This window comes from Diorhabda carinulata, chromosome 5 (genome assembly GCF_026250575.1).
Source record: "Diorhabda carinulata isolate Delta chromosome 5, icDioCari1.1, whole genome shotgun sequence".
In the NCBI taxonomy this organism is placed as follows: Eukaryota; Metazoa; Arthropoda; class Insecta; order Coleoptera; family Chrysomelidae; genus Diorhabda; species Diorhabda carinulata.
The window spans coordinates 26758090-26785306 of record NC_079464.1 but is presented as its reverse complement, the minus strand read 5'-3'; the positions used below and the strand labels follow the sequence as shown (position 1 = coordinate 26785306).

General features: G+C 31.5%; 3 protein-coding genes across 7 annotated transcripts in view; 2 read left to right on the top strand and 1 right to left on the bottom strand.

The window, feature by feature from the left end:
- Positions 1–19565, bottom strand: part of LOC130894392 (uncharacterized) — a 57077-nt gene extending 37512 nt beyond the window's left edge. For 2 of the 3 annotated variants that reach the window (XM_057801213.1, XM_057801214.1), the window contains exon 1: positions 19482–19565. In XM_057801213.1, coding sequence (XP_057657196.1) covers positions 19482–19548 — 67 coding nt within the window. In that variant the 5' untranslated portion in view covers positions 19549–19565. The remainder of the gene's footprint in view (positions 1–19481) is intronic. The other variant, XM_057801216.1, reaches the window with a different exon arrangement.
- LOC130894394 (chaoptin-like) lies at positions 1320–14515 on the top strand. Its single transcript, XM_057801220.1, has 3 exons — positions 1320–1634; positions 8413–10195; positions 12861–14515. The coding sequence occupies exons 2-3, from the start codon at positions 8418–8420 to the stop codon at positions 12919–12921; spliced, it is 1839 nt and encodes a 612-aa protein (XP_057657203.1). The 5' UTR covers positions 1320–1634; positions 8413–8417; the 3' UTR covers positions 12922–14515.
- Positions 19566–26045: 6480 nt separating the features above from the next.
- Positions 26046–27217, top strand: part of LOC130893634 (inter-alpha-trypsin inhibitor heavy chain H4-like) — a 32783-nt gene continuing 31611 nt past the window's right edge. For all 3 annotated transcript variants that reach the window (XM_057799880.1, XM_057799881.1, XM_057799879.1), the window contains exon 1: positions 26046–26238. In XM_057799880.1, the coding sequence (XP_057655863.1) occupies positions 26092–26238 (147 nt within the window). In that variant the 5' untranslated portion in view covers positions 26046–26091. The remainder of the gene's footprint in view (positions 26239–27217) is intronic.

The following is a 27217-nucleotide window of genomic DNA, read 5'->3' as shown; positions in this document are numbered from 1 at the left end:
GGGAAGTAGATATAACTTCGAGATCTACAGCTTAGACATAGGATCACGAAACAGAGACATAATAACATCAATCAATATTGGCAGGTTTAGATGGGTAGGACATGTAGCATGCATCGGCAACAGCGTGCGCACAAAAAAGGAACAGTCATACCAACGAGTACTGAAGGCAGAGGGAGATCAAAATTAAGATGGAGAGACGGGGCTTATGAAGATTCTACAAAGATTAGTGCAGAAAACTGGAGATAGAAAAGATGGCGTTAGAGGCTAAAAACAGTCGAGGCCCTTTGTAAAGCTGTAGCACTAGAAGCAATCTCGCTGAAAGTTTTGTAGTTAAATAAATTTGCATATAGGTTTAGAGATTATCACAACAAATTCAGCCATTTTCGACGCTTAGTTTCTGTTTAACAATCGTATAAGTGAGTAGTTGAGAGGATTTTTCTGGAAATGTTTAAAATTGAGTATCGATCTGTCATTAAGTATTTGAATTCGCAAATTAAAGAAGAGTTAGTGACTATGTACGGAGATTTTGCATCATCATTTACAAGCATAAAATTTTGGGAAAACACGGCCATGTTAGTTTGACTGATGACGAGCCTTGGGTCAAAAAAACAGCGACAACCAACTCGAATCGCTATCGTCGTTAACACCAAAGATTATTATTTTGAAATACTAAACAAATTATACCTACATCAAAGTATTTGTTATTTAAATACAAGTTGCCGATTCAGGTAAATTATGTAATTCAATATGGTGTAATGTCCTATATAAAAAAAGTGTTTTTCCATCAAGACAACGCACCTTCTCATACTATGGTGATCGCCATGTCAAACATTCAAGAATTGTAGTTCAGATGGGTTCACCACCCACCGTAATGACCAGATATAACACCCAGTGACTTTTTCTTTTTTCCGTATCTCGAAGTTTTACTTACAGGAGAGAAATTCCCTCCAGACGAGGAAGTTATTTCATATATATAAACGCTTATTTTGAGGAGAAAAACGGAACGTGATTTTTCCAGGTGCTATTGGATTTAGTTCTTGCTCTTTTATCATTAGTTTTTCGGTTTATTAGGCTGTTGAAGTTTTTTACTTTCAGTGTTCTTCTATATTCACTGCCATAGCTTTTTTCGACTACTTTCTTCTTTTCCATTATTACTTAATTTGTATTTTTTCTAATTGCATCTGTATGTTTCATAAATTTCGATAAACTATTTACTACTTTTTAATTGTTGATTTCCACTTGCGTTATTAAACTGTCAATAACTGGTCTATATAATTAAATCAGACGCGTTTATAAACAATGTTCAAAAAGAAATAACTAATACAGTATCACGTTGAGATTGTTCAGTCCACATTCCTCTTTAACTAAGTAATCAAAAAACTTTTAACATCTCGATTTAAAGTTTCTTTCGCAGAATTAGTTGTAAATTAAAAATGAAAGCATTGCGAAGTAATAACTTTTTTTTATCAACTTAAGTTATTTTTACTTTCAGTATTGTGCAGTTGAGCGTTATCTAGTTTTAGTTTGATCATTAACGCTAAGTTAACGACTGTGGCTAGTGTGACGGGTTAACATTACACGCGATGATTGCGTAGCAAGTGTCCATTGTTGAATATCATGATAATCGAAAAATTGTAAGTTAAATTATTATTAATACATATATTGACATTTGTTTCATAAATACGATAAATCTGTATTCAATTTATTGTTTTAAAAGTAAATAAATTAATCAAAAATTAATACATTTTGTTTGTTTTTTTGTAATAAAATTATACAATGTTTTAGTTTGATTTTCTACGTATACTTTTTTGCTTCCAATATTTGTGTGTTTAGTTTTTCGTTCTATGGCTATATGAGATAATTTTAGTATTTACTAATAATTATAGTTTGTTCCTAAGGTAGAGGTTAGTACAGACATATACAAAATTTTCCTCTAAAAACTATACTAGATCACCAAAAACAGTTATAGTTTAATCAGTTGTTTATTTTCAGGTTTAGTTCCATTCTCAAAATCAATTTTGAATGTTTATTTTTTACTGTATTTTATCAAGTTTAAAATATGTCTGTTTGATTTTTAGTACACTTCAACTATAAACTTCTTATTTATGTAAAGCAAACTACGAACTCGATTTGATAGCACTTCAAAACGATTAATTTGAAATTACAATGACAATATAATAATTTCATGAATGCGTACCATTATCCTTGTCCGATTCACTAGGATAGTTTCTAACCATCAATGAATTTTCAATCATCCACTACCGGAAGATGGGGTTAAATTAATAAAATTTTACCGATTGGATATGGATAGTCTGATTTCGGAATCAATAAGAAACACGGTTGATCATACTGTAGCCTGTTTAAGTTCTCGGGTGTTTGCTATTAAATATGCTAATATAGTAGAACTAAGCCGTATACGAATAGAAGAACTTGTTTGCTCAAAACTAACGGAGAGAGTCCTATGTAACGAAGTAGCATTTCATAATACATTTAGTAAGAACTTATACCTAATTATTACTATTAAGCACTCAGTGCTTTTAGAACAGTGACATTTTCTCGTCAGCCAGGGTAGCTCCACAAGAACTTGGAGCACTCTTTAAGAACTAAAAGCTATATACCGGCCCCAAGCATACCCCGAAGATGCTCCAATCAATACAAAAGAGGACAATTCGATTTATAGGTGATTCAGAGTTGACTTGAAACCTGTACAGATTAGAGCGTAAAAGAAAGGTGGCCGACCTTACCTTGTTTTACCGACACTACCTCTTCCGAGCTGTTTAACATAATTCTGCGTACAGCAGTATTTACAAGACCTTCTTGGCAGGCCGACGTGGTTCATGAATACCGAGTTCGTCTGCAAACGTTCAGAACGTCAATTTATCAGGACTCCTTTCTTTGGAGAAGTGCTAGCCTGTGGAATCAGATACCACGACACTAACGAGCACTACAACACAGAAGTTCAAGATCAATATCTAAAGGCATCTTCATTTCCGACCTAGCTCTTTCTAAAACTAGTTGCCGTCTTTCTCCTCGAAATAGGCGTTTACGTATGTGATAACTTTCGCGTCTGATGGAAATATCTCTCCAGTAAGTGAAACTTTAAGATTAGAACATATAAAAAAATTGCTAGAAGGCCAGATCTGGTGAATACGCTCAGGGGTTGGCCAATTCTAAGGGTAATAGGTGAGTTGCACCCGAAGTTTGAGAAGATATGTTGTTCTGATGGAGAAGCGCTTTCTTTTTCTTCAAATGCGGTCGCTTTTTTGCAATTTCTTCCTTTATTTTGTACGTAATATATGAAAAAAAAAATGGTCGCAATCACTTTCACGGCCGATGAAACCGTCCTTACATTTTTCAGAGCTAGTAGCCTTTTGAAATCCAATGTTTTGACATATTTTCTGTTCCAGGAGTGACTCGGTGGTACACTTATTAAGCGATGCAAAAATTCGACTCATTTTGTGTAAACCGGCCTGGGAAATGTTCATTCGAATGCGTTTTTGGTAAAAAGTGAACAAATGCGGAGATCAGCGCATCCAGTCAAAATATAACAAATTCAGTTTTTTGAAATGCCAATAGCATATATTCCATGACAGATTTTCCATTTTCAGGAAAATCTTCATATAAACTTATACGATTTTCAAACGCTGAAATGGCTAAAATTTTAGTCTGAATCTTCAGCTTCGGATAGGAAAATTCTTAGGCAATCCTCGATTAAGAATTATATTCTTCTTTGTAGTTTTATCAACTATAAAACTGTCATTTAAATTCCTTATTTTTTGATAATCAAATTTTCATCTACGTTCGTTTTCTTCGCCAGCTAAAAATTTAAAACAACAATTAAAATTATTTGAAAATTTGTCGTCTATGCTGTTCTTATCTTCTTGCTATTGTTTTTGGCATTTTTTTGTGTTATGTTTGTCTGCAATTTCAAGTTTTGCAAATGTTAGATTTATGCTTTCACTTTTACTGTTTCTACTTTAGGAGTATTTTTAAATTAGAACCTATTTAAATAGTTCAGTATTAACTGTATCTAATTCTATTTTCAATGCTAACGTCAATCGTTTTACTTCCATCACTATTAAGTTTTCTCTTAGCTGTTTTTACTTCTGAACCGAAATCTCTGCGTCCCTTATAATTTTTTAACCATGTGGTGATATTTTGGTTTTCATTTGCTTGTCTCCTGGATTCATTTTCTATATCTTTCCAGGTTCGTCATAATATTTATCACATTATCATATTTTATCTTCCTTTAAAATTCTTTATATCATTAATAGATCGTTTGGATAGAAATTTACTGATATCTATCAGTTTAAAATCACATCCTAGGATGAAGTTTAATGCCAGTCGAGACGTTCGAGTCGATTTTGGTGATAAGTTATACAGAACGGACGTTTTGTGATCATTGATAACTTACCTTATTAGCGGGTATAAAAAATTTTTGATCAACTCTTCCCAACAACCGTCTCCTCAGAGCGTGGCTAGCTCAATCAAGCTCTATTCTAGCTTATTCTATGGAATAAAATTTAAATAGTTGAAATCGTTTGGTAAATTGTTTCAACATTATTTCTATAATTTCTTATTTTAATCAATCAACAGTCTTTTTTTCTCTACAACCAGAAAATATGAAATAAACTTCATTGAATCCGAACGAAGCAATTTACTTTTGATAGATGCTTTATGTAGTTTTATGGGATAATAATCTAGCATTTTAAAGTAGATCAAAACAACAAGATGAAAATTCTCGATAAAGCCTAAAGACTCGCATCACTAGAGTTATAAGAACTATTATACTGGGATTTCTTACCTCGTCATCTGATCATATTTGAATAAGCCATTTTTGAAAAAAGGGGAAAACCAAAACGGGAACACTCTAGAGGTGTCTTACCCGGCTGGATCACCCCTACAGCTTATTTGGAACTTTTATACTGCTAGATCCAAAAGGTATTTGGATAAGTAAAATCTTCTTACAGGACACAGCTATTCTAATGAGTGTAGATTCTATCGAAAGAAAAACAGAGCTTCGATTCGGTTAAAATAGATTTAGAATACTTTCTCATTGCAAGCATACGCAATATATGTTGTGGTCAAGAACGAAGTGTGATGTCTTCATGATATCTTATTAATATCTCAACACATGGCAGCATCGCCTTGTGTCAATATACAGTTTTTATTATTTAATAATGAGAACAATTTTACTGTTAAAACAAAATAAACTGAGACCATCGTATAAACAAAATACATTGGTAATACATAATAATTCACAAGTCGAATGATTCTAATGAAGAAATAAATATATAACAATCAATAATTAGGTCAGTAATTATTTTGATGAAATGAAATATATGAGGGCAATAAAAAATTGAACTGTAAAAAAAAGATTAGAATTCCAGCTACGTTGAAAACTGCTATAATAGTGTTCATATCAAATCTTAAGGTTGCAGTGCGGTGTGTAATCTGTTGAATAAAATAGAAAAAATAAAATTCCCAACAAATTTATTTACTTCAAGTTGTTTCAGGTAAACTATTCATGAATAATCGGCTTAAACATAAGTATTAATGAGGTTGATGATTGTTTACTTGTACTAAATCGTCAGCGGAACGCATTATTGTTAACGTTTATTCATAACATGACGAGTTTAATTTATTAAACAAATTTTCTTTCTTTTTTTCTAAAATTTTTATAATGCAAAGATGAATTATTATTACGAGGATGTATTGATATCTAGTTAGCCTAGACCAGTTCCATGCATAAACAAAATATTGCGTTACCATAGCAACGAACAATAATTTATTAGTGTCAGTTTGAGGTCAAAAAAGTAAACTGTAAAAATAGAAGCCATCATCAAGTACCTGTATTTAAAAGGGTTAAGTGGTAAGCAGTTTTACGAAGATATGCTTAATACCCTTGGTGATCGATGTCCTTCGTATGCGACCGTAAAAAATTGGACTGCAAGCCTCAAAAGAGGTAAATTTTCCATTGAAGATGATGACCGATCGGTAAAGGCCAATTTCTGTGTCGGTCCCCGAAAATATCGATGCAGTTCATGACATGATTTTATCAGACCATCGAATTGGGCTAAAACGAATATCTGAAGCACTGAATATTTCATACGAACGCGGTCATCATATAGTTCACGGCAATTTGGACATGAAAAAAATGCTGCAAAATGGATCCCTAAATGTTTGAATGTTGACCTAAAGCCTGCAAGGGCAGAAGCATCGCGTTCGATCTGTGCTCGATTTGAAAACTACTACAAATGGAAATATTTCGATTCTCATCGATGAATCTACAACATTAAGTAAAAAATCTACCCTAATTATATTTTTAAAATTCGAAATAAATGAAATCAGCGAACCACGATTCCTTTTTTTTTTTTATTTAATAGAATTGTCCGATCAAACAGCATCCACCATTACAGAATACCTTTAAAATAATTTGGAAAAATATGGCTCCGACGAGAATTATTTGAAAAAAAATTTAATTGCATTTACCAGTGACGGAGCAAGTGTAATGTTAGGAAAAAGGTCAGGAGTGGCTACAAAATTATTGAATAAATTTCCAAAAATAATCACGTGGCACTGTTTAAATCATCGTCTGGAGCTCTCTGTTAACGATGCTGTCGCGGAAGTAAATGGTAATAACCATTTTCACATATTTATGGATAAATTATATACCATTTATTATCAATCTCTTAAAATAGGACGTGTTTTAGGAATAAGGTGGATAGCTAGTTCATTCAGAACTGTTAATGCAGTTTGGCAAAATTTAAAATCTCTTACTGAACATTTTCATCTGCCGCAAATGATGAAACTCGTTCAAAAACTGATCAGAGTGTATACATTGGTCTTAAAAAAATATATCATGTCTAAACAGTTTATAATTAACTTGGTATTAATGTATGGCGTTTTGTATGAACTTTCCATCTTGTATGAAGCATTACAGAACAGAAGTGTAACGATAGTATATGCGGACAAACTAATCCGTCGAACTATAGGAGCATCAGAGGTTGTTTAAGTGATGAAAACAGGAACATTAACTTTAACAGATAATAAAAAAATTATTAACAGAAATCAATTCCTTGTAATTAATTATCATGTAATCATTAATAATATGACTAGAAAACTACATACAGAAAATGATTTGATAAGTGAATTTCGAGTACATACAGGAGACCTAAAAAAAAACGTCGCCGCCAGGATTATTATGAAAAATCACACCCCCCCCCCCCCCCCGTCGTTAAATTTGGGACATGAGACCGCACAGAGCAGCCAGGATCGGCCCTGTCTATATAATTATATATACGCGTTCCGGTAAAAAAAATTAGCACAACACCACTGGGTATTACCAGTCATTCAAAATTAACACAGGTTTGCTTCAAATATGTAACAAAACAAAATAAAACGACATTTCATTTATATCATCTTTACTTTTTATAATTCTATCATAATCATACAAAATATTTTTTACAATCTTTTTTTAAAATAAACCAAATATATTATTTATATTTCTACTTTGAAAATTACACATTGAGACGCATAGAAAAATACAATCTTATTTTATAATTAACCACACATTCTTCTTTATCCCATCTTGTAGCGTACTCAAGGGTATGTCGAATTCTTGGCTGTTGATCTAACGGCTCCAAGAGCTTCTTCTAACTTTTCGTTTGTCCATTTTCCTTTTGTTGGGTTGTTGTTGGCCACTGACCGGTATTGCCCTCAAAATATGACATTTTCTTTTGTTTGCCACGAAAACCGTGAATAACTTTTACAAAATCTGACAAGCACATGGAATACGATAGTAAATGTATGGTAATGAAATTTAAAAAATATATCCATTGGTATAAATCACTTTGAGCTTACCTTTAACTGAATTTTTTTAACGTCCGTACCTTTACACAACTCACTACGCGCGATGCAAAAAATCGCCGCTTTGGTAAATAAGTCTACTCGGCTCCATACTAGATGGCAAGATTAGTAGCAAAAGTAGAAGGTTTTGGAAGTCTAAGATTTTAACTTGACTGGCATTGTCCACTGACTGCCATCCCCCCATCTTACTCTAACAATATAGAAAACGAACAGCTAGTTAATAAACTTTTAAATCCCTATAAATCGCTTGGTTACCGAATGTAATTAAAAATTCGTTTCCTTCTTTATCATTTTTTCCTGACAAATTTGGAGACGAGCAGGATGAAAGATCCCACCAAAATATTATAAAATATACGATACTAAGGTGATGGGATCCAGTCATGGTAGGAAAGGTAAAACTCCCTATAAAATGAAAAAAAAAAACGAAATGTTACAATTGAATATTTCTTAATTGTTATATATTTTTTTTATTATCAACAATATTTTCATCAACTTTTTCACTAGAATTTTATTGGAACTTGATGTAGAATTTTTTTGTTTCAGTTACAATGAGACTACTGCTTGTGATGTCGATAATTTCTTCTTTAGAAGCTCTTCACTGTGATAAAGAATTCAATTTCGTAGAGTTCGGATACGAAAACGGATACGACATAATATGCCAAGGCCTCACCAACAAGCACATAAGTCTTCTTCAAAACATCAGCATAATCAACGAACTCAGTCTCAAAATAGAAAACTGCACATTAACCGACGTTACATCAAACATTTTTCAAAACGTAGCCAACATAAAGCACTTATATTTAGAAAACTCTACGTTTAGTTTTTCTCGATCGGAAGCCATATTTGAAATCGTTTGTAAATTAGAACAGTTAACTATTATAAACACCAGATTCAAACCTACTAAAATTTCTTTGTCCAAATTATTTAATTTAAAGAAATTAATTTTGACTAACAATCAGATCACCAGTATCGAAGCTGGCGCATTTATAGATTTAGGAATGTTATCTGCTCTTCACATAACAGAAAATAAACTAACAGATTTAAATAGCTTACCATTATGTGAATTAAAAAATTTAAGGACGTTAAACTTAACCAGAAATCGTATCGAACATTTAGATGAAGCTTTTTATTGCGAAACTACAGAGAATGATTCAGTATTTTATATTAATAATTTTAAAAGTCAAACCTCGCCATCTGTTACTCCCAGTATTACTTCAACAGAATTATACCAAATCGATCTTAGTTTTAATAGTATTAAAGATTTAAGCGTGTCATTTGCTTTTTTAAAATCGTTAAAATCTGTTAATTTACAAGGAAATTTGTTGAGGAGAATTAATAGTACGTATTTCACTTATTTAGAGTATTTAGAAGATTTGCAAGTTAGTGATAATATTATAAGTATTATTGATGATAAAGTTTTCGAAAATAAACGGTTTCTCGAAAAAATCGATATTTCCAACAACAAAATAACAAATATCAATTTTCGATACTTAGATTCCCTTAAATATTTAAATTTACGTAATAACTCGTTTTCACTAGAATCTCTTTTAACTTTTAATAAAACAAATAATTTGAATATATTATTACTAAGTCTTAATAAAATAACAGTTATGAAACCTAATATTTTTCAAAAATTAGAATTATTACAAACTCTAGATTTATCTTATAACAATGTTGTATTATTTGATGGTTCATTTAGAGGATTGATAAACTTGACGTACCTTCGGTTAAATAATAACAACATCGCAACTCTACCAACTAAATTATTTAAAGATCTCAAAACTTTACGAGTATTAGATTTATCTCAAAACAAAATTAAAAATATAGAAGATAATGATATGTTCGATAACTTGATCAATTTAGAAACTTTGAATCTTTCGAGAAACAGTTTAACTCAGATAAATTACGATTTACTCCAACCTCTGGACAGTTTAACAGTTTTAGATATTTCACATAACTATGTACATTATATTGATTACGATACTATTATTTCTAATCTACCATCTTTATCCTTTTTCAATATAAGATACAATAATTTATCTTGTGGACTTTTAACTAAAATTATCAATTATCTGAAAATGAAAGGAGTTTCTTATACAATTCAAGAAGTCATTGCTTCCGATAAAGTTAACATCGGGGGTATATATTGTACTGACGATATAATTATTGCGAAAAGTAATAAACCCGAAAAACATGTTTTGTTCGATATTATTTTAGGACTTGTCATAGTTTTTGGGTTCGTTATTTTAAGTATAATCATCTTTAAGTCATATATTTATTTGAAAAGGAGAAGATATAGGGCCGATGAGTTCGAGCTGATTGAAGAGTAAGACACTATTTTTAATTCTACTCACTCTCCAACCTGTCACGGCTTCTTGATTGCTTCCCTCATTATCATGTTCCACTCGTTTCTTTCCTCCACAATTTGTCTACGGTTCCTCACCTCACCGTTGCAATATCCTGCACTGTTTGTTGTTGCTAACGTGCTTTAGGTAGACCATTTGGCTGTCCTACAGCTGGCTTCTAATCTATTATCTTCCGAAGCAGAGCTTTCAGATCTTTTATTCGTATATATTCAAACTATTTAAGCTTTTGAATCTTTCTCACTGTATCGTCGCTCTTGACCGCTTCTATAAGATCTCTCTCTCTCTTCAACATTCGAAGATCCTCTTCGTCTTTCCCAAGTACATGGTTTCGACTTCATGCTTCCAATATTCACCTTGATTATTGCCACACACAAATCCTTGAAATATTTTAGACTTTGGAATCGGTAACAAACCAGAATGATCTTTAAGGAGATTCCTTTTTTCTCATTACTTGTTTTGAACATTTCCTGTTTATATTATCAAGCTTTTTTGAAATCTATAAACATCACATGTAGGTCCATTCCGTAATTATAGAACTTTGAACTTCTCGACTCTTTGTGACATCACATACACTGCATGTACTGTTGATCTACCGGCTCTAAAAACTGCCGAGTGTCTTCGAGTTTCTCTTCAATGTATCCCACTGGGCTATCTCTTATAAGAGTGCTCAGAATTTTATAAGTTGTGAATAGGAGTAATATTGGTCTATAACTGTGGCCAAGTTTTCGTCCTATATTCCGTTCTGTTGACACTTTGTTCTTTTCTCAGCTTTCCTTGTTGATGTCGAATTAGATGAAACAGAATAGAACAAATCGATTTTTTACGTAGTAGCCTCACTTGCATATTTAAAAATTTATTATGTATTTGAGCACATGGTTGCCTATTATTGGCTGTTTGGGCCCATGTTATTTTCTAATAATATAGTCCCATGCTGATATAGGTCTTCTTACGTGGTCTATATATGCTCCGTATCGATTGTCAGTTTTTTCTCCAAGTGTTCTGCTCATTGCCAAAGTGCTTTTATTCTGTGGGTAACTTTCTTTCTTCTGTTCATATAGACTCGATTCTCTTACGATCCCCTTTTGTTATTTCTAGGATAATTCGCTCCATAAATCCCTGTGATTCCCTGAGTTTCCTCATTATATCAGTTTTCAAGCGCATTTTTTTAATATTTTGATTTGAATATGATCTTGTCTTTGTTAGGTTCATTTTGAGACCTACTCAATTGTTCGCGATGCTTAGCTCATTTATTTGTTGCTTCAACTTCCTTGTATAAGTTGGCTAGAGTTTCTATACGAGGATTGTCTTTAAAGTTTTTTGATGGAACAATAAGTGGGATTAATGAGTTTTTGCACCACTTTATTTGTGAACATTGACGTTTGTTATAGCGAAGCCCGTAGCAATTTATAAATTGACTGAGTAAGTTATTGAAAGTGAACGTTTAAAACCAGAAAATCTGAGCAAAAATGGAAATCACCCCCGAAAGCTTATGCTGGATGATTTTTTCATGATCTTACTTACTTACTAACTTACTAAACAAAAATGCATAGAATCGCTTCATGCCACATGTGGTCGAGAAGACCAGCCAAAATCGACAAACATTCCGAGAATAATGAGATCGGCATTTACATTAACATGAATAAATCGCCCAACAAATTTTTCTTGTCAAAGAAAAAGCGTGCGGATAGCGATTTACATCACCTCAAGTTGTTGTTGGAGACTTTTAAAATCATTTTCTTTCGATAGCAGCTTCAGAGTGAAATATTGGTGAACGTATGCAAAAACGTATGCGCCTTAAGGACGAATTTTTCGAAAAGCAAAGAAACACGCTCCGAACTTGTTTGTTTTTGTTTTACTTTTTATAAAAACTCACGAGACAACACTTATAATATCTCTGTGTTTTTAAGATATGTGTATTTCAGGAGTTCAGCATTATACCATCTTTACCAACTGCTTTAATATTTATCTTATCTAAAAGCGCCTTTTGGATGATAACTTCTGGTATATTATATTGTGACATGGTTGCCAATATTTGATTCAATAATTCCGAAGCTTTGTATATGTCGCTATAGAATTTGGTGATTAGATTCATTATCTTCTTTATTTGTTATTTTAATGTTGTCATCTGTTAGAGCGACTACCTGTTTTCTGCCAATGATAATCGATTTTTTTGAGTTCTTGGTATGGTACATTTTTTAATATGTATTCCAAGCTTTCGAATAACTATGTGTTCATCATCAGAGGAAATAATTAATCTAGAATATTGATTTCTTATGATTCAGAAAACTACGTTCAACATGACAATAGACAAAGTTATTTTTTATTGATGAAATTCAACATTTTTTCAACTATATATACTTTACTAATTTTCACTACCTGCATGTGTTATTATTATGCGCTTACCTCTTGAGCACGTATCAAGACATTTTTTTATTCATCTATCCACCCATACCGACCACGAAACACCATGATATCAAGTTTCATTAAGAATCTTTTTGTTTCACGAGATTCTTCAATCGAGCGTAGATAGTGCTGTCAGTAACACATAATCCATCGCGATTCCATTATGGTTATACGCATACTTTTATTTATTTAAGCCACTAATCAACTAAAATCCCCTTTTAGTTTCACAATTATTACCGGGGCATCTCTAATAGCTCAAACAAGTTATCAAAACGGTTTTTGATAATGCGAAAAGTGAATGATGGATTGATTCAATTGCAAAATATTGAGGAAAGAAATATGGACAAACAAAACTCTTTGTGGTAATGTTGATTATATTGTAAACATAAGACGAAATTGGTGGAAATAAGACCCATCGTACGCAAGGCTTTTTTCAACTGAATAAATTATAGCTATAGTATTAGGTGACTGGCTAGTTCGCTTTTTTAGCAATTAGCTTCTACTACCGACTGAGCTCTTTATTATTGATTCTAGAAATACATTTTAATTTTCACGTATACATAAAGTCCTCAAAGCATTCCTTTTTTTGTTACAACATTGACAAATATTTTTGATTATGTAGATACTGTCCCAAATTGAAATAGATGAGCTGTGAATGATCATTCTAACGGTGGGCTAAAAAGTTCATAGGCTAGTATAGAAAAAATTTTTTTTATTGAATTAGATTTCATTATTCATTATAGTTGCCTTCGAGGTGTTACCACAATTAAGCAGTCATACAATTTTTTTATGCCACTTTTGTAGTACGATTTGCTTTCAGTTTAAAAATAGACTTAGATCTGAGAACAGGAAAAGTGGTTTGATGCCAGTTATGGAGAATACGGTGGATACGTGAACAACTCGAAGCCAAATTGCCATCGTTTCGATTTATATGTGACAATTTCTTGATGAAACAGCATTTTTTTTGTTCATCTTCAAAAGGGAGCGTTCTCCCGTGATTTCATTCTCCAAACGCTCCAATAACATTACGTAATAATCTCGGTTTATAATTTTTTCATGTTTAAGAAATTCGATGAATATTATGCTGTGTGCATCCCAAAATACTGTAGTTATAATATTACCAACAGTCTTTTCACGTTTTGAGTCCACTCTACTGACTATAGGTATGAAATGATAAACCTACGATTGGACAGCTTCAAAAATTGCTCAGAATCATCAATTCGGTGTTGTTTTTGGTCGAGTGAACTCTGGCGGCACTAACAGAGTTATCCGCATAACCAAATATTCATTTGCGATATCTTCAGCAGGTCCTTTGATATCTTTGGAGTCTCAGCTTCCGAAATTATTTTGTGGACCTTTTTGCAGTTTTCGGTAACAGCTTCTCTGGGGAATCGTTTAAACTTAGCACTCAATAGGTCGGAATAATATTTATTTATCCATTTTTTCAAACGTACAAAAGCTGCTTCACTCAAAATGCTATAACTCATAAATTAATTGTACGACAGCTGTCAAATCAATACACGTGTCTCTTAAAGGTTATGGCTAACTGAAAATCATATGGATATAATACTAGTAATTCCATCTATGTATCAGCCAACGAACTATTCCGCCCACCTAATAATATATAGAAAACTGAATAAAATTGTTATATTTCATATTAAACGAGTTTTATATATTTTTATGTAGATTTGAGTTTTTATTAAAATATTACTTGTTTAAGTGTTTTTTTTTTATTTCAAATATTGTCATGTATAAGCGGAAAGGTCAACTAGATTTTAAGAGTTTCTATAAATAGAATGAAAAATTTCACAAAAAAAGCATCGGGGTATTAGATTATGGAATAGAATTGCAATAGAATAAAAATTTAAATTACCATGAAATGTTAACCTAGCATTTTTGAATGTATTTTACTCAAGCATATGTTCATTTTAGATTTCTAAGCTAAAGACTTGAATTCGAGTCTTTTCTAACCTATTCAAAGCATACAATGCGGTCCATATGTATAGAATAAATTTTAGCGTTATTATATACTATGTGAAAAAAACTTGAGACAGGTCGATTTTTTTTCTTAAATTGACAATTTATATTATGAAAATATTAACCCCTTCCAGCACCCTGAATTATAAGCACCCCCTCGAAAATTTTAAATAAGAAAGGGTGTTGTGTGGTACCTTGCGGAAAGGGATTTTATTCCTCTGTTCAGCAATATAGGTTTTTTTTAAATTTAGTGCAATCATAACTGAGAAAATTAATTTTTAAGATGTAAAATTTTGGTAATGTGTCTATCACAAAACCTTACGTATTTAGAATGTATTTTTCAATGTACTTCACAATTAAATTAAATGTTTGAAATGACCAGAGGGTTATTTTGTTGATTTCTTAAAAGTTAGGATAACGAAAGAAATTAACAAAATAATTCCTGAGGTCATACAAAATGTACGAGAATTTCAAAATCAAGTCAAGAAGTGAACGGTGGTCATTTTGAACATTTGATTTAATTGTAAAGTACATTGAAAAATACATTCTAAATATTATGCGACATTATTATCTTCATTCTACATAAAGTTTTATGATAGAAGCGTTATCAAAATCTTAAAAATTAATTTTCTCAGTAATGATTGCACCAAATTAAAAACTTTATATTGCTGAACAGAAGACTAAAACCGTTTCCATCAAGGTTCCACACGACCCCCTTCCTTGTTTAAAATTTTCGAGGGGCTGCTTATAATTCAGAGGGAGTTTCAGGTTTTCAGGTTTTTTTCACATTTTATATAATAAAGCTAAAATTGAATTTATTCCATACGTATGAACGGCATTGTATTAGAAGCTATTTAAAATGAGCATTTTAAAGTATTTTACATTAGAATTGATAGAACTATGTCAATTTTTTTCTGAACAAATATTATATTTACACCTTCCTCATAACTGCCCTAATTAAATTAATAGTATCATATTATCGAAACATTTTGAAAATTAGTTATTTATCATACAAGGAAAAAAGGTACTAGATTTTAGCTTGAGCTTGAGTCAAAAAACCGAAATCAAAATTTAGTATTTTTCGCGTGTATAATACAAATTTTTTTTCTGTGACGGGATAAACGATTATCAGAATATTCAAGTCAGAAAATTATCGATGTGAAATTTGAATTTTCAAATTAGAAGACTGTGAGGTACTTATAACGACCATTAGAGCTGCGTTGCTTAGGAAAAGTAATCAAGTAGCTCTAAATTTAGTTTTGTGATTTGATTTCAAAATTGTGAGTTAAGTGGTTGTTTGGGAGTTATTTCCTATACTATAATGTAAAAAATTTCGTGTTTTTTCTGAAGCCACCGGAATTAGTAGCAGTAGCCAAAGTAGCGTCACAAAAATGATTGCCAGCTAAATCGCGAAAAATTGACGGAACCGCGTATTCAAGATTCATGGAATGGAAAAAACAAGTTCTTTCTCGGAGACGGTGTTATTGATTTATTTTTTGAAATTGGCCCGACAACAAAAGCTATCAACTGTGTTGTCGAATTATTCTATGTATGTAGGCATTTCAAAATATTTTAAAGTAATTAAATTTTTGAAACAAAATGGGACAGATTTTTACACAAATGAGGGATTTTTTTAATAATGTTCGCGATGAAGTTTGTTTAATGGTCAAGGTTGTTGTATTTGGGATTGCAGGAGCTTTTGAAATCAGGTAACATTAGATGATATTGAAAATTCGGGAACGTTGTTGATTGTTAATCTTAAGAGGACAAAGAATGATGTAAGCAGGAAATTTGTAGTTAATGAAAAATATGTTTAATTTTTCTGAATGTACACAGCCCTTCGTCCAGCAGCAGCAAAAGATCGCCGCCTGAATTATGCATATCACAATAGAAAATGTTGAGGGTAAAAAACCAGTTTTATAAGGTTCCTTTAGCAATAGCTTATTTCCTTCAACTTGAAGATGTCGAACTGCTAAAGAGTTGGAAAACATTTGCACCTATATTTTTTCAAAAAAAAAAAAAACTTAACAGCTGATGAACTTCGGTATAAGTTAATTTCCCAAAATATTGGCTTCGGCTTAAATTTATTAAAAGTTATTTGCACATCAGATGCTCTACATTTACATCTATTAAGAGCTTCAGCACAAACATATGTATGGATAAATGCTGACCAAACTCAACTACAGCCAATTCATTACACCTTCTTAGGCTATGAAAGGAAGGATGGTAATTTGTACCCACGACAAATGACCAAGCGACCACTGCCGGAATTGTTGATTCAACCGTGTAAATGTGCATCAAATTGTAAAACAATGGCTTGCTCTTGTAAAAAATTACATATTTATTGTATTTGTTTATGCAAATGCATAACGATTGACAGAATAAAAAAGATATTGATTATTATCATTTTTTCATTTATAATATATGAAAATTTGATTTTTTTTAATTAAAAAATTTTTTTTATCAATAATAATTGTTTCTATTTTTAATTTTCCTGTTGTTTTTTCACATGACTAGCTGTAAGTATTTTTAATCATAAAAATCAATTGGATATTCTCACTAAAACAATAGTTATAATGATATCAAAGTATGTGTTCAGTCCATTTACTACATGTCTAAGGGGGTGGGGTGTAAAAAAAATTGACCAATATGGCTCCTGGCAACATCCAGAATCATAATCTGCATGCTTTTCTGAATTCAAAACCATACACCGAATACGGTCCTCACATTTTGCACACTCAACTCCATCTATCTATTAGCAAAAATGTTTTGATTTAATGCTGACAAATATTTTATGAAGCAACTTACAGTTTTAAGTGAACACAAGATTTTGAAAACTTGAATATATTAAATTTTATTGAGTAGCAAAAAATAGCTGATGTGCATGACTTACGATTTGAAATATAATATAATCGAATGTCTCATACGCAAATAAAAAGATTTTATTGAAAAGCCGGAAGTAATATTAGTACACGTACTGGTTTTTTATGTAGTTGTACTAATTTATTAATAAAGAATTGTTAAATAAAGCGTTTTATTCAATTCTAATTGAGTTTTGGTCCTTCAGAGTATTCCATTTTGTTTACGTATTGATAAACTGAATTTATTCTTCAAATTACGTGCACTACTGATAAATAATGTTGACTTGATGCAATGCAATAAAAATTTTGATTGATACAATAGGACTAAATTTTCAGTTATAATTATAATTAATTAGCCTTGCAAAATTAATTTCACAAATAAAATATAAAAGAATACCAAAAAATACTCTCAAAACAATATTACTATAAATATATTAACATAAAAAAAATTTAAAAAAAATTGCATTTGCGGGAATCGAACCGAGAAAAGCAAAATATAAAGGCTGAGCTCTTGACACCTCGGCCACCGTGCATTCATGAATATATATAGTGTGAAGTACTTCAAAAATTTGAGGGCTGAGAGGCTTAGCCTAATGATTTGTAAATTAGCCCAACCTATTTTTATTGAATATTACTTGGGAAATGTTTTGAAAGGACAAAAGACAATTTAGCAACAAACGCATATAAAGGATCCATGAAATAATAACCTAAAGAAATTTATGTACGTACATTGGGACGTACGTACAAGGATAAAGGACGTTTTAAGCCAGTGCACTGTTGTCGAAGGAACAGTATACGCGTGGTGACATTTTATTGCAGATGAGTTGGCTCTTTTTGCAATGCAACCTGCAGAACTAAGGACACTTGTTTGAACAGAGAACAGAGCACCGATTTGCGATTAAAATGTCGACGTGAATATCGACATGGAAGTAAACGAAAGAGTTCAAGGAGAATCAAAGAAAAGTGATGATAACGTACAATGTTGATAAATTATTGTTTTTGTAAATTATATTTACAATTATATCTATTATTTGTAATATAAATTTCCAAATTATAATCAGAGACAAAAATAAAATTATAACCGTATTTTATATTTGTTTTGTACAAGGGATAGTTTTTTAAGGGCTGAAATATATTAATATATGTAATTGAATGGAATTTTTTTAATAAATAGTTCATAATCTCAACAAATTTATTCAAATGCATTCGAATAATTTGAATTTAATGTGATGTAATTTCAAACATTTCAAGAAAAAAAATTTGAGCCTGAGATTATTGAATTTTGCTGTTCTCAAGGGATGATTTCAAGAATCAGATGCGATGAGTGATGCGATAATTTTTGTGGGGTGGATATATTTGTAATTATATCTATTATTTGTAAAATAAATTTCAAAATTATACTCAGTAATGAAAACAAAATTATAACCACATTTTCTATATTTTCTGTACAAGAGGTAGTTTTTTAACGACTGAAATATATAAAATTCAATGGAATTGTTCAATAAATAGTTCATGAGCTCAACAATAGGTCATTCAAATGCATTCAATTAATTTAAATTTAATGCGACGCAGTTTCAAAATGGAAAAAAAAGTTGAGCTTGTATTTAATTTTTGCTGCTCTTAAGGGATGATTTCAAGGGGTTGTATCTGTCGAATTAATCAGACACTTGTTGAATGATGTCAAGAGATCTCCAAACGATTAATTTTAATTCTATTTTAACCAATTAATGCTGAAATCTGAGATTTTTAAATTTTTCATAATAATTAGTTTTCATACCTAAAAAATAAAAATCACACTTAGTTACAGAATAGATTTTCAGGAGGAAATGGAGTGTGAATCCAAATTTTCATGAAAATAGTTATTGTTCTCTCAAAATTTCACTGTTTTCAGTTTTCTACCGCTATTGATTAGACTAAAATTTGCATTTGAGAAAGCGTCGTGAAAATGAGTACTTAGAAAAATTTCAGAGCAATAAAGTAGCTTCAGAAAAAATTCATGACTTACGGATTTTTATATAATTATCCTCAGTTTGGCATAGAACAAATAACATCGTTAAAAACAACAACTGCATATTTGTGAAGGACGACATTGACTGACTTCTTATTATACAACCCGCAACTAATTCTGATTTGAAATATGAAACTAATAATACCTTTATGTAGAACTAACTCCTCACGATATCTTGAATAATAAATGAAGTTTTACGAGTAATACCTTATTCCTTTCTTTACTTTAGATATCTAGTATGTAAAGACGATTGTCGCTTCGATTCCTTCAATTTAGACCATTGATTTTGGCGTGTGTGATTGATATGATTTCACAAATATGAATATAAAGAAATTTCTTTAATAAATCGGTTCACTCTTTCTCAAGTGTTTCTAAAGCATAGTTTTTGATTGCTTCAATCTAAAGATATTTAAAAAAGACTTTTTTCACATATTAATTCATAGCAGATAAATGATTGTTTTAGTAAATTATACACCCCACAAAAATAATCGCATCACTGGTATTTTAGGATATTTTTAATACTTAATTTTAGTTTTTTGGGACAATCTGTGTATGTATCAACTTAATAGATATTTCTGGTTTCTTATCACGGGTAAAAAAATATCACAATTTCTTACAAATTTTTTGGAAGCAAAAACGCTCGAGTAAAAATTCGAAAAACAGGCAACACATTTGAAATATTTAAAAAATAATGAGTGATGCGATAATTTTTGTGGGGTGGATATATTTGCAATTATATTATTTGTAAAATAAATTTCAAAATTATACTCAGTAACGAAAACAAAATTATAACCACATTTTCTATATTTTTGTAGAAGGGGTAGCTTTTTAAGGGCTGAGAGTTTGAAAACAACAAATTTTATATTACGAATGAAATATTTTCATTTATATACAAATAAACCTTGGAATTATTGATGATAGTAAAATGATTCAATGGAATTTTTCAATAAACAGTTCATAATGTCAACAGTAAGTCATTCAAATAATTTAATTTTAATGCGACGCAATTTCAAAAATTTGAAAATACAAAAAAAATTTGAGCTTATATTGAATTTTACTGTTCGAGGGTGTCAAGAAATAACTAAACGATACATTTTAATTTTATTTCAACCAAATAATGCTGAAATCTAAGATTTTTAAATTTTTTGTAATAATTAATTCTCACACCTAAAAACTTAAAAGCACACCTCGGTGTAGGATAGATTTGAATCCAAATTTTATGAAAATCATTATAGACGGGGAGCTGGCTACAAAAAAACTGGCGCCCCAAGTTAGTACAACTGCATATTTGTGAAGGACGACATTGACTGACTTCTTATTATACGACCCGCAACTAATTCTGATTTGAAATATGAAACTAATAATACGTTGATGAAGAACTTTCTCCACACGATATCATGAATAATAAATGAAGTTTTCCGAGTAATACCTTATTCCTTTCCTTAATTTAGATGTCTAGTATGTAAAGACGATTGTCGCTTCGATTCCTACAATTTAGATCATTGATTTTGGCGTGTGTGATGATTTCACAAAATGAATGTAAAGAAATTTCTTCAATAAATCGGTTCACTCTTTGTCAAGTGTTTCTAAAGCATAGATTTTGATTGCTTTAATCTAAAGATATTCAAAAAACACTTTTTCTACATATTAATTAATAACAGAAGATAGTGCTTTAATAAGCAGAAAAAAGAAAGAAACCTAACCTAACCTAAACTAACCCAACACTCAGTTATTAACTGTTTTATATAACTCTATATAATGTAAGCAAAATTCATGAAATTCATAAGAAACTAGGACTAAAAAACTCTCGCATGTTTTAGTGGTTCTATTCTCACACAGCAATCTGTGCACAGCATAGTGCACAGAAGCTCTTTTTGGTTCAGGAATTTACTTCCATATTTCTTTAGGAGATGCTGTGAAATATATATCGGAAATTGTCTGTCCTTTATCCCTTTTTCCATTATTTTTCAATCAACTAATTTACATTGCATAGTACTGTTCTCCCTAACTTCGCTGATGTAAAAAAGTTATAAAAATATAATGAAAAACGTGAACCAGGATATTACTTACTACTTAAATAAAATAAAATGAAGATGTATATTCCCAAGAATACCTGAAGAAACTAATGACACGGAAGCTACTTAGGCACTAATAAAAGTTTGAAGACATTATTTCTTTTTATATTTACGTTGGCAATTCGCAGAAACACATGTAAACGCCAGTCGCATGAGGGTGAGAATCTGATGAAACAAGTACGTTCTTTTAGATAGACGGGGGCCATTAACGGCCTTTTTGGGCTTTAATGGACCCGGTTAAATTATAAAAACAATATAATATATTCGTCGCATGAGATATTTTTCATTAGATCTGACTATGCATGAAAGAGCTAAGACGCTTAGGTTTTTTTCCATGAATATTTCTTCACTCTTTTCAAGAAAGAAAAGCTTCAGAATACTACATTTCAATTTTTATTGAATTATTTTTACTCACGTAAAAACGTCAAAACTCGACTTTTTCGTGTGAACAATAAAATAAAAAAATTGCCGCCCCCCGAAACACGCCGCACTAGGCTTCAGGCTTCTCTGCCTACTAGTGAATCAACCACTGACAGTAACATAATGAAAGTTCAAAGTGTGAGATATTTGGGGCATATATAAACGGTGCCGGAAAATGAGTATGGAAGAATTGTTATCGAAGAAGAAATAGGAGGAGAAATGATTGGATGTAGTATTGAAAGATATTAGAGAAATAGAACCTTATTGGAGTGCAGAAAATCATCCTGTAAATCAATAAAAAAAGCAGTTGACAATTTTTTATAGCTGCATGATATCCTCCATGAGGGACTCTATATATCGTAGAAGTATGTAAAGTTCCTCACGACTCACCCTGTACAAATATTTTCAACAAAGTTTCCTTTTTTTTTCAAGAAACTGTACAAGTCACCCATACCTGCTGGTTCTCAATGAATTTGATATGGAGTTTTTAGAGTACTAATGTCTTGATGCAATATGTCACTAGGTATGCCAATGTTTTCTGAAAAATAATTTGAATTTAAAAATTCAATTTTATATGAATTTTGACCCTAGATACCTTGGAATAGGTCTTCTATTCAATACCTGTGAGATATATTAATCAACCAAGTCAGTCAGTAATGTCTTTTTCACGTGTTGGTAGGCGCGCACATCGTAAAATTCTCTAAATATTTCATATTTTAAAAAAATATAACATTAATAATGCCACATTTAATTTCTGATTAAAAAACAACTGGTCTAAATTTTCATATTCTATGCTGGTTGTGAATAATATCAACATTGAATTGAATATCCAGCTGAAGTTTGTTGGAAAGTTTATTTTTAAGGAACTGACAATTACATGGTAGCAATATATAATTATGAGGTGAAGTGAGCCAAACAAAGCTAATGGATTCAGTTTGTTCCCTTTTTTTATTTTCATTAGTAATAACCCATGAATACAAATAACAAAAGTAATTTCTTGTCTATTGTTAAAGATTTAAAAAGGAGAAAATACTCGTTACTAAAGTCTCTAAAACTTATTTGTTTTCATTGAAAACAATCGCATTGTGAAATTGTTTTATTATCACTAATTTGTACAAATAAACAAAATTATATAATTTGTAACCTAAAACTCTCAGTGAGTTTAATTGCGTTTTTATCACATATATAGAACATCTCAAAAGGAACAAATTTGTAATTTACTTTCTTATTTACCGAGTCTATTTTTATGTACGAGATTTTAACAAACCTAACTTCTAATGGGAAATAGAATATTTCCTAAACTTTTTATAAATGTACACACAAGTGTTCGGTTTTTTATTAGTATTTTGTAACCGTAAGATGTACAAAGCGATGGAAAAAGGTTTGGAGAGACAAAAAGCCCTGAGTTACATAGCCGTATCATACAGTATTCTCCAATATCGACGCTTAAATTCTAATACCACGTAGGCCCAAAAAAGTCCTGTTTAATTTTCAAATGTCATTCGATAGAAAATCGAAAGACAACTGAAAAAAAAACTCTTGAAATCGGTCTATGTTTATCAATTAAATATTAAATAATAAAAAAAATATGTATTATGATCACGATATATAGAAAAGCTTTCCCGAAAAGAACTTAAGAGATTAAGTAATCTTACTTTCCCAACTGGAGACTCAGGAAATGATATTCGGCTTCAGGCCATCCGGGATGGTGGCAGTTGAATTGAATTTGTTTGTAGTGTACCGATTGAGTGTTTTGGGTGACGTTGTCCAAAACCTAATCGCCACTGTTTACTGTCGCTGCAGTTCTTATCGTTCAGATTTAGTACATTCTTTGATTTTCTTATTCCATGCATCTATGATAAGTTTGGTCTTCCTCTCTTTCTCTTCTCCTGTGGGATCCACTCCATTCTTTTTTAGCAATCTCTCATTTTCCATCCTCCCCATGTGCCCGTACCAAATCAACAATTCTTTGCTTCAGGTTCATTTGCTCTTTTATTTACGCTCTATTTGCTCTTATTACGGCGTCCATTTCCGTAGCTTTTATTTTTTCTTTTGTTGTTCTTTTATTCTCCATGTTTCCAATCCATATACCAACTTACTCCTAACCATTGCATTGTAGATCATCAGTTTTGGCTGTTATCCATTTCAGTATTCCATTTGGCGATTTAGTTATTGCTCTTGCTCTGTTTTTCTACATTTTATCTCTGTTTCATTTGTTCCATCTTTGTCGAAAATAACTCCTAAATATTCATAATTCTCATATTTCGTTATAATTTCGTTGTTTTCAAGTTACATGTCGGTTTTATTCTCTAAACTTAATTCTAAGTCATATCTGTCGTTTGCACATATTACCTGATCATCTTAAGATTGGAGGGTGTAAAAATAGGTGTCATCGTCAATTTGGATCCCAATTCCTTCATATTTCTTCTTCCAAGTTGTTAGAGCTTGTGAAACATAAAGTAGTGGAGGCAAATATGGCCCACCTTAATATATTTGTTTTTTTTTTTATTAAAACTATGTCAGTATGTAGATAATGTATTTATATATAATTTACCATAGTAAAAAATGATTCACAGTAGAGTTATATAAAATACTTCATTGTAATACATTTGGGCCATATTGCACATCTGGTCGGATTATATGGCCCACAGTAAAAATCTTCAAACTTAAAGAATATTGATGTCGTTTTAATTTATTTAAGATGAGTTTAAAAAATATTGAACTAGTTCTAATTCATAAAAAAAGTAAAATATAAAAAGGAAACATTCAACAGCATTGGAACTCTTCATCGTCGTTAGGCTCAAGACCAACGCATTCCTCGTGTTACCAAGTAAAACATTTTGAACACATTCGCACATCAAGTTGGTCTTCTGTTTCACAAGCTGCACATAACCATGACTCCTGTGTAACTTGATTACACGTGGACTGAGGGATCGAACTTCGTTGTTTGGAAGTTGACGGAACTGAAAGTTTCGAAGTTGGATATTCCCTAGCTGCTTGGCCATGTCCCTCCGTGAAAAGGCTTTTTGTTACTTGCTGCGCTTTATAATTTTACGCCTTTTGCCTAACCATAGTCTCTCCAACATTCTTTCTCTCGGTAGGAGTCGGAAGTATTTCCTGAAAACACGTATTCATTGTCTTAGTTGGAAAAGATTGTTTAGGAATTGGTTTGCTTCTTCTAAGTCGCCAGTGGGACATTTTCATCGTCTGAACTTGGAAGACTTTCATTTATTTCATGGGGCAAGGGTCTTTGTGTTACTAAAGGTATTGCGTTAGGATTTAGAGGGAGCAATCCTGTAGCTCTAAATCCGCTCACAATATTTTCCGGCGTCATACACTTGGGTCAAACACGGGAAAATATTATGTTGTATCTACTCTTGTTCAGGCTTCTTTTTGGGAAGGTATCCCAGTATCTCAAAAGTTCCTGAAGCCAGTTTGCTTCGAAAGAGCGAAATACAGCCTTATCCAATGGCTGGAGCTCGTGCGTTGTATTTGAAACGCGGCACCAAATTTTCGGTTAATATTCGATGTACCGAACTTTTTGAAATGCCTGGTCTTCGCAGGTCGTACGGCGTCGTTAAAATTCTATTACCCAATTTGAATCTAGTTCAGCTTTTATATTGGTTGGGTCGAGCCCTTTCAAATAAAAGTATTGAATCATATGAAGATGGCCAATTTTTTCCATGTTTACAAATTCACTGAAAACGTTCACTATTGATGTCTGTCAAACAAATACTAGACAACGTGGCGGCTTGAAATTTGCTCTAGAGATTGTGTAATTTCTAATACAGTGTACAGTGTACAGATAAATTATATGAAATTGAGAGTGCATAACTTTTTAATTTCAACAGACGACTATGTAATAACTAGTCACATTTATAAATGAGATTATGGTGTATAAATAAATTATTTGAAATTGAGAGTGCAGAACTTTTTAATTTCAACAGAAGGCAAGTTCACTATCTATATTCTGTATCATACATGTAGGTACGAAATGATAACCTATGACCAGAAATGAATTTATATATAATAAAATTCCCCATTTAAAAATAAAATTGTTCTTGAACTTTGCAGTACCAAATTGTAATTATATGCAGTAAAACGTATATGGAATGCGTATTCATACCTCTACAATGTTAGAAGTCAAAAATTTATTATGCGTGGGATTTTTGATAATTGTTTTTGTAGTAAAGTCCATCCAGTTTGACTATGTTGTAGTGAAAGATAGAGAACTATTCGGACCTAGATTATTTAAAAGGGTAAGTACTGAATATTTCTGTTACCAAATTTCGAATTCAAATATAGAATTGAAATTTTTTGTTTAGTTATTTTTCGAAACAATTCAATGGAATTGCATCAACCAAATCGCGATGGTCTGAAATATGATCCATCCTTTCAGTTTTATTAGTTAGAATGGGGCTGCAGAGATGGAACAAAAAAATTAAACAAACTACAGTTTTAAATTTTATTCAGCAGTCAGAGATCTTCGTCTTTCATTTCATACGCTTCCGGGAGTAATGCTTTAGAGTTCCATAGTGTTTCACACTCTGCTAATTGTAATGTCTTCAGATGTCCATTGAGGGGACAGTGCCCTAGATAAATACATAATTATTATAAAACTCCCACTATACCAGTTTTCTTTTGTATTTTCTTGTTTGTTTGTATGCCATTTTAAACAAGAGATCACAATCTTCTAATTCTTCATCTACATCTTCCAACTCTAATGTTTTTTCACATAATTGAATAAAACTATTTTCATTATGATATTTAACAACTAAGCTTGATTTTTAAACGTATTATGGTTTTAAAATGGACAAAATAGATGGGATACTTGTAGATCTGTTAAGTTCTTTGTTAAGTCTTCGCGGTTCTAGAAAAAAGGAGAACGTTTGGATTAGACTTTGATATTCTTATGATTTGAACGGAGCCTTAGAATAGATTCTAAAGGCTACTATAGAAATCAAACGTGGAGATATCCAAATTTCTTTAAAAAGACACTTGATGTCAAATTCACAGAAATTATTACAGTTTACCAGTGAAAGTAGTTTTGAAAGTGATGTATTAGTGATAGACGACTAGTCGGTCTTGGTCTTGCATTTTTTACATCAAAAGATTTGAAGGGCCAACACCAAAACCAAGGAGTTGTGCACACAAAATGTGTATTTTCACCTCAAAATGAAAGCAATTTGAATTTTAAATAAATATAGCCAATTTAAATAGAAATATGTTTGTTGTGCT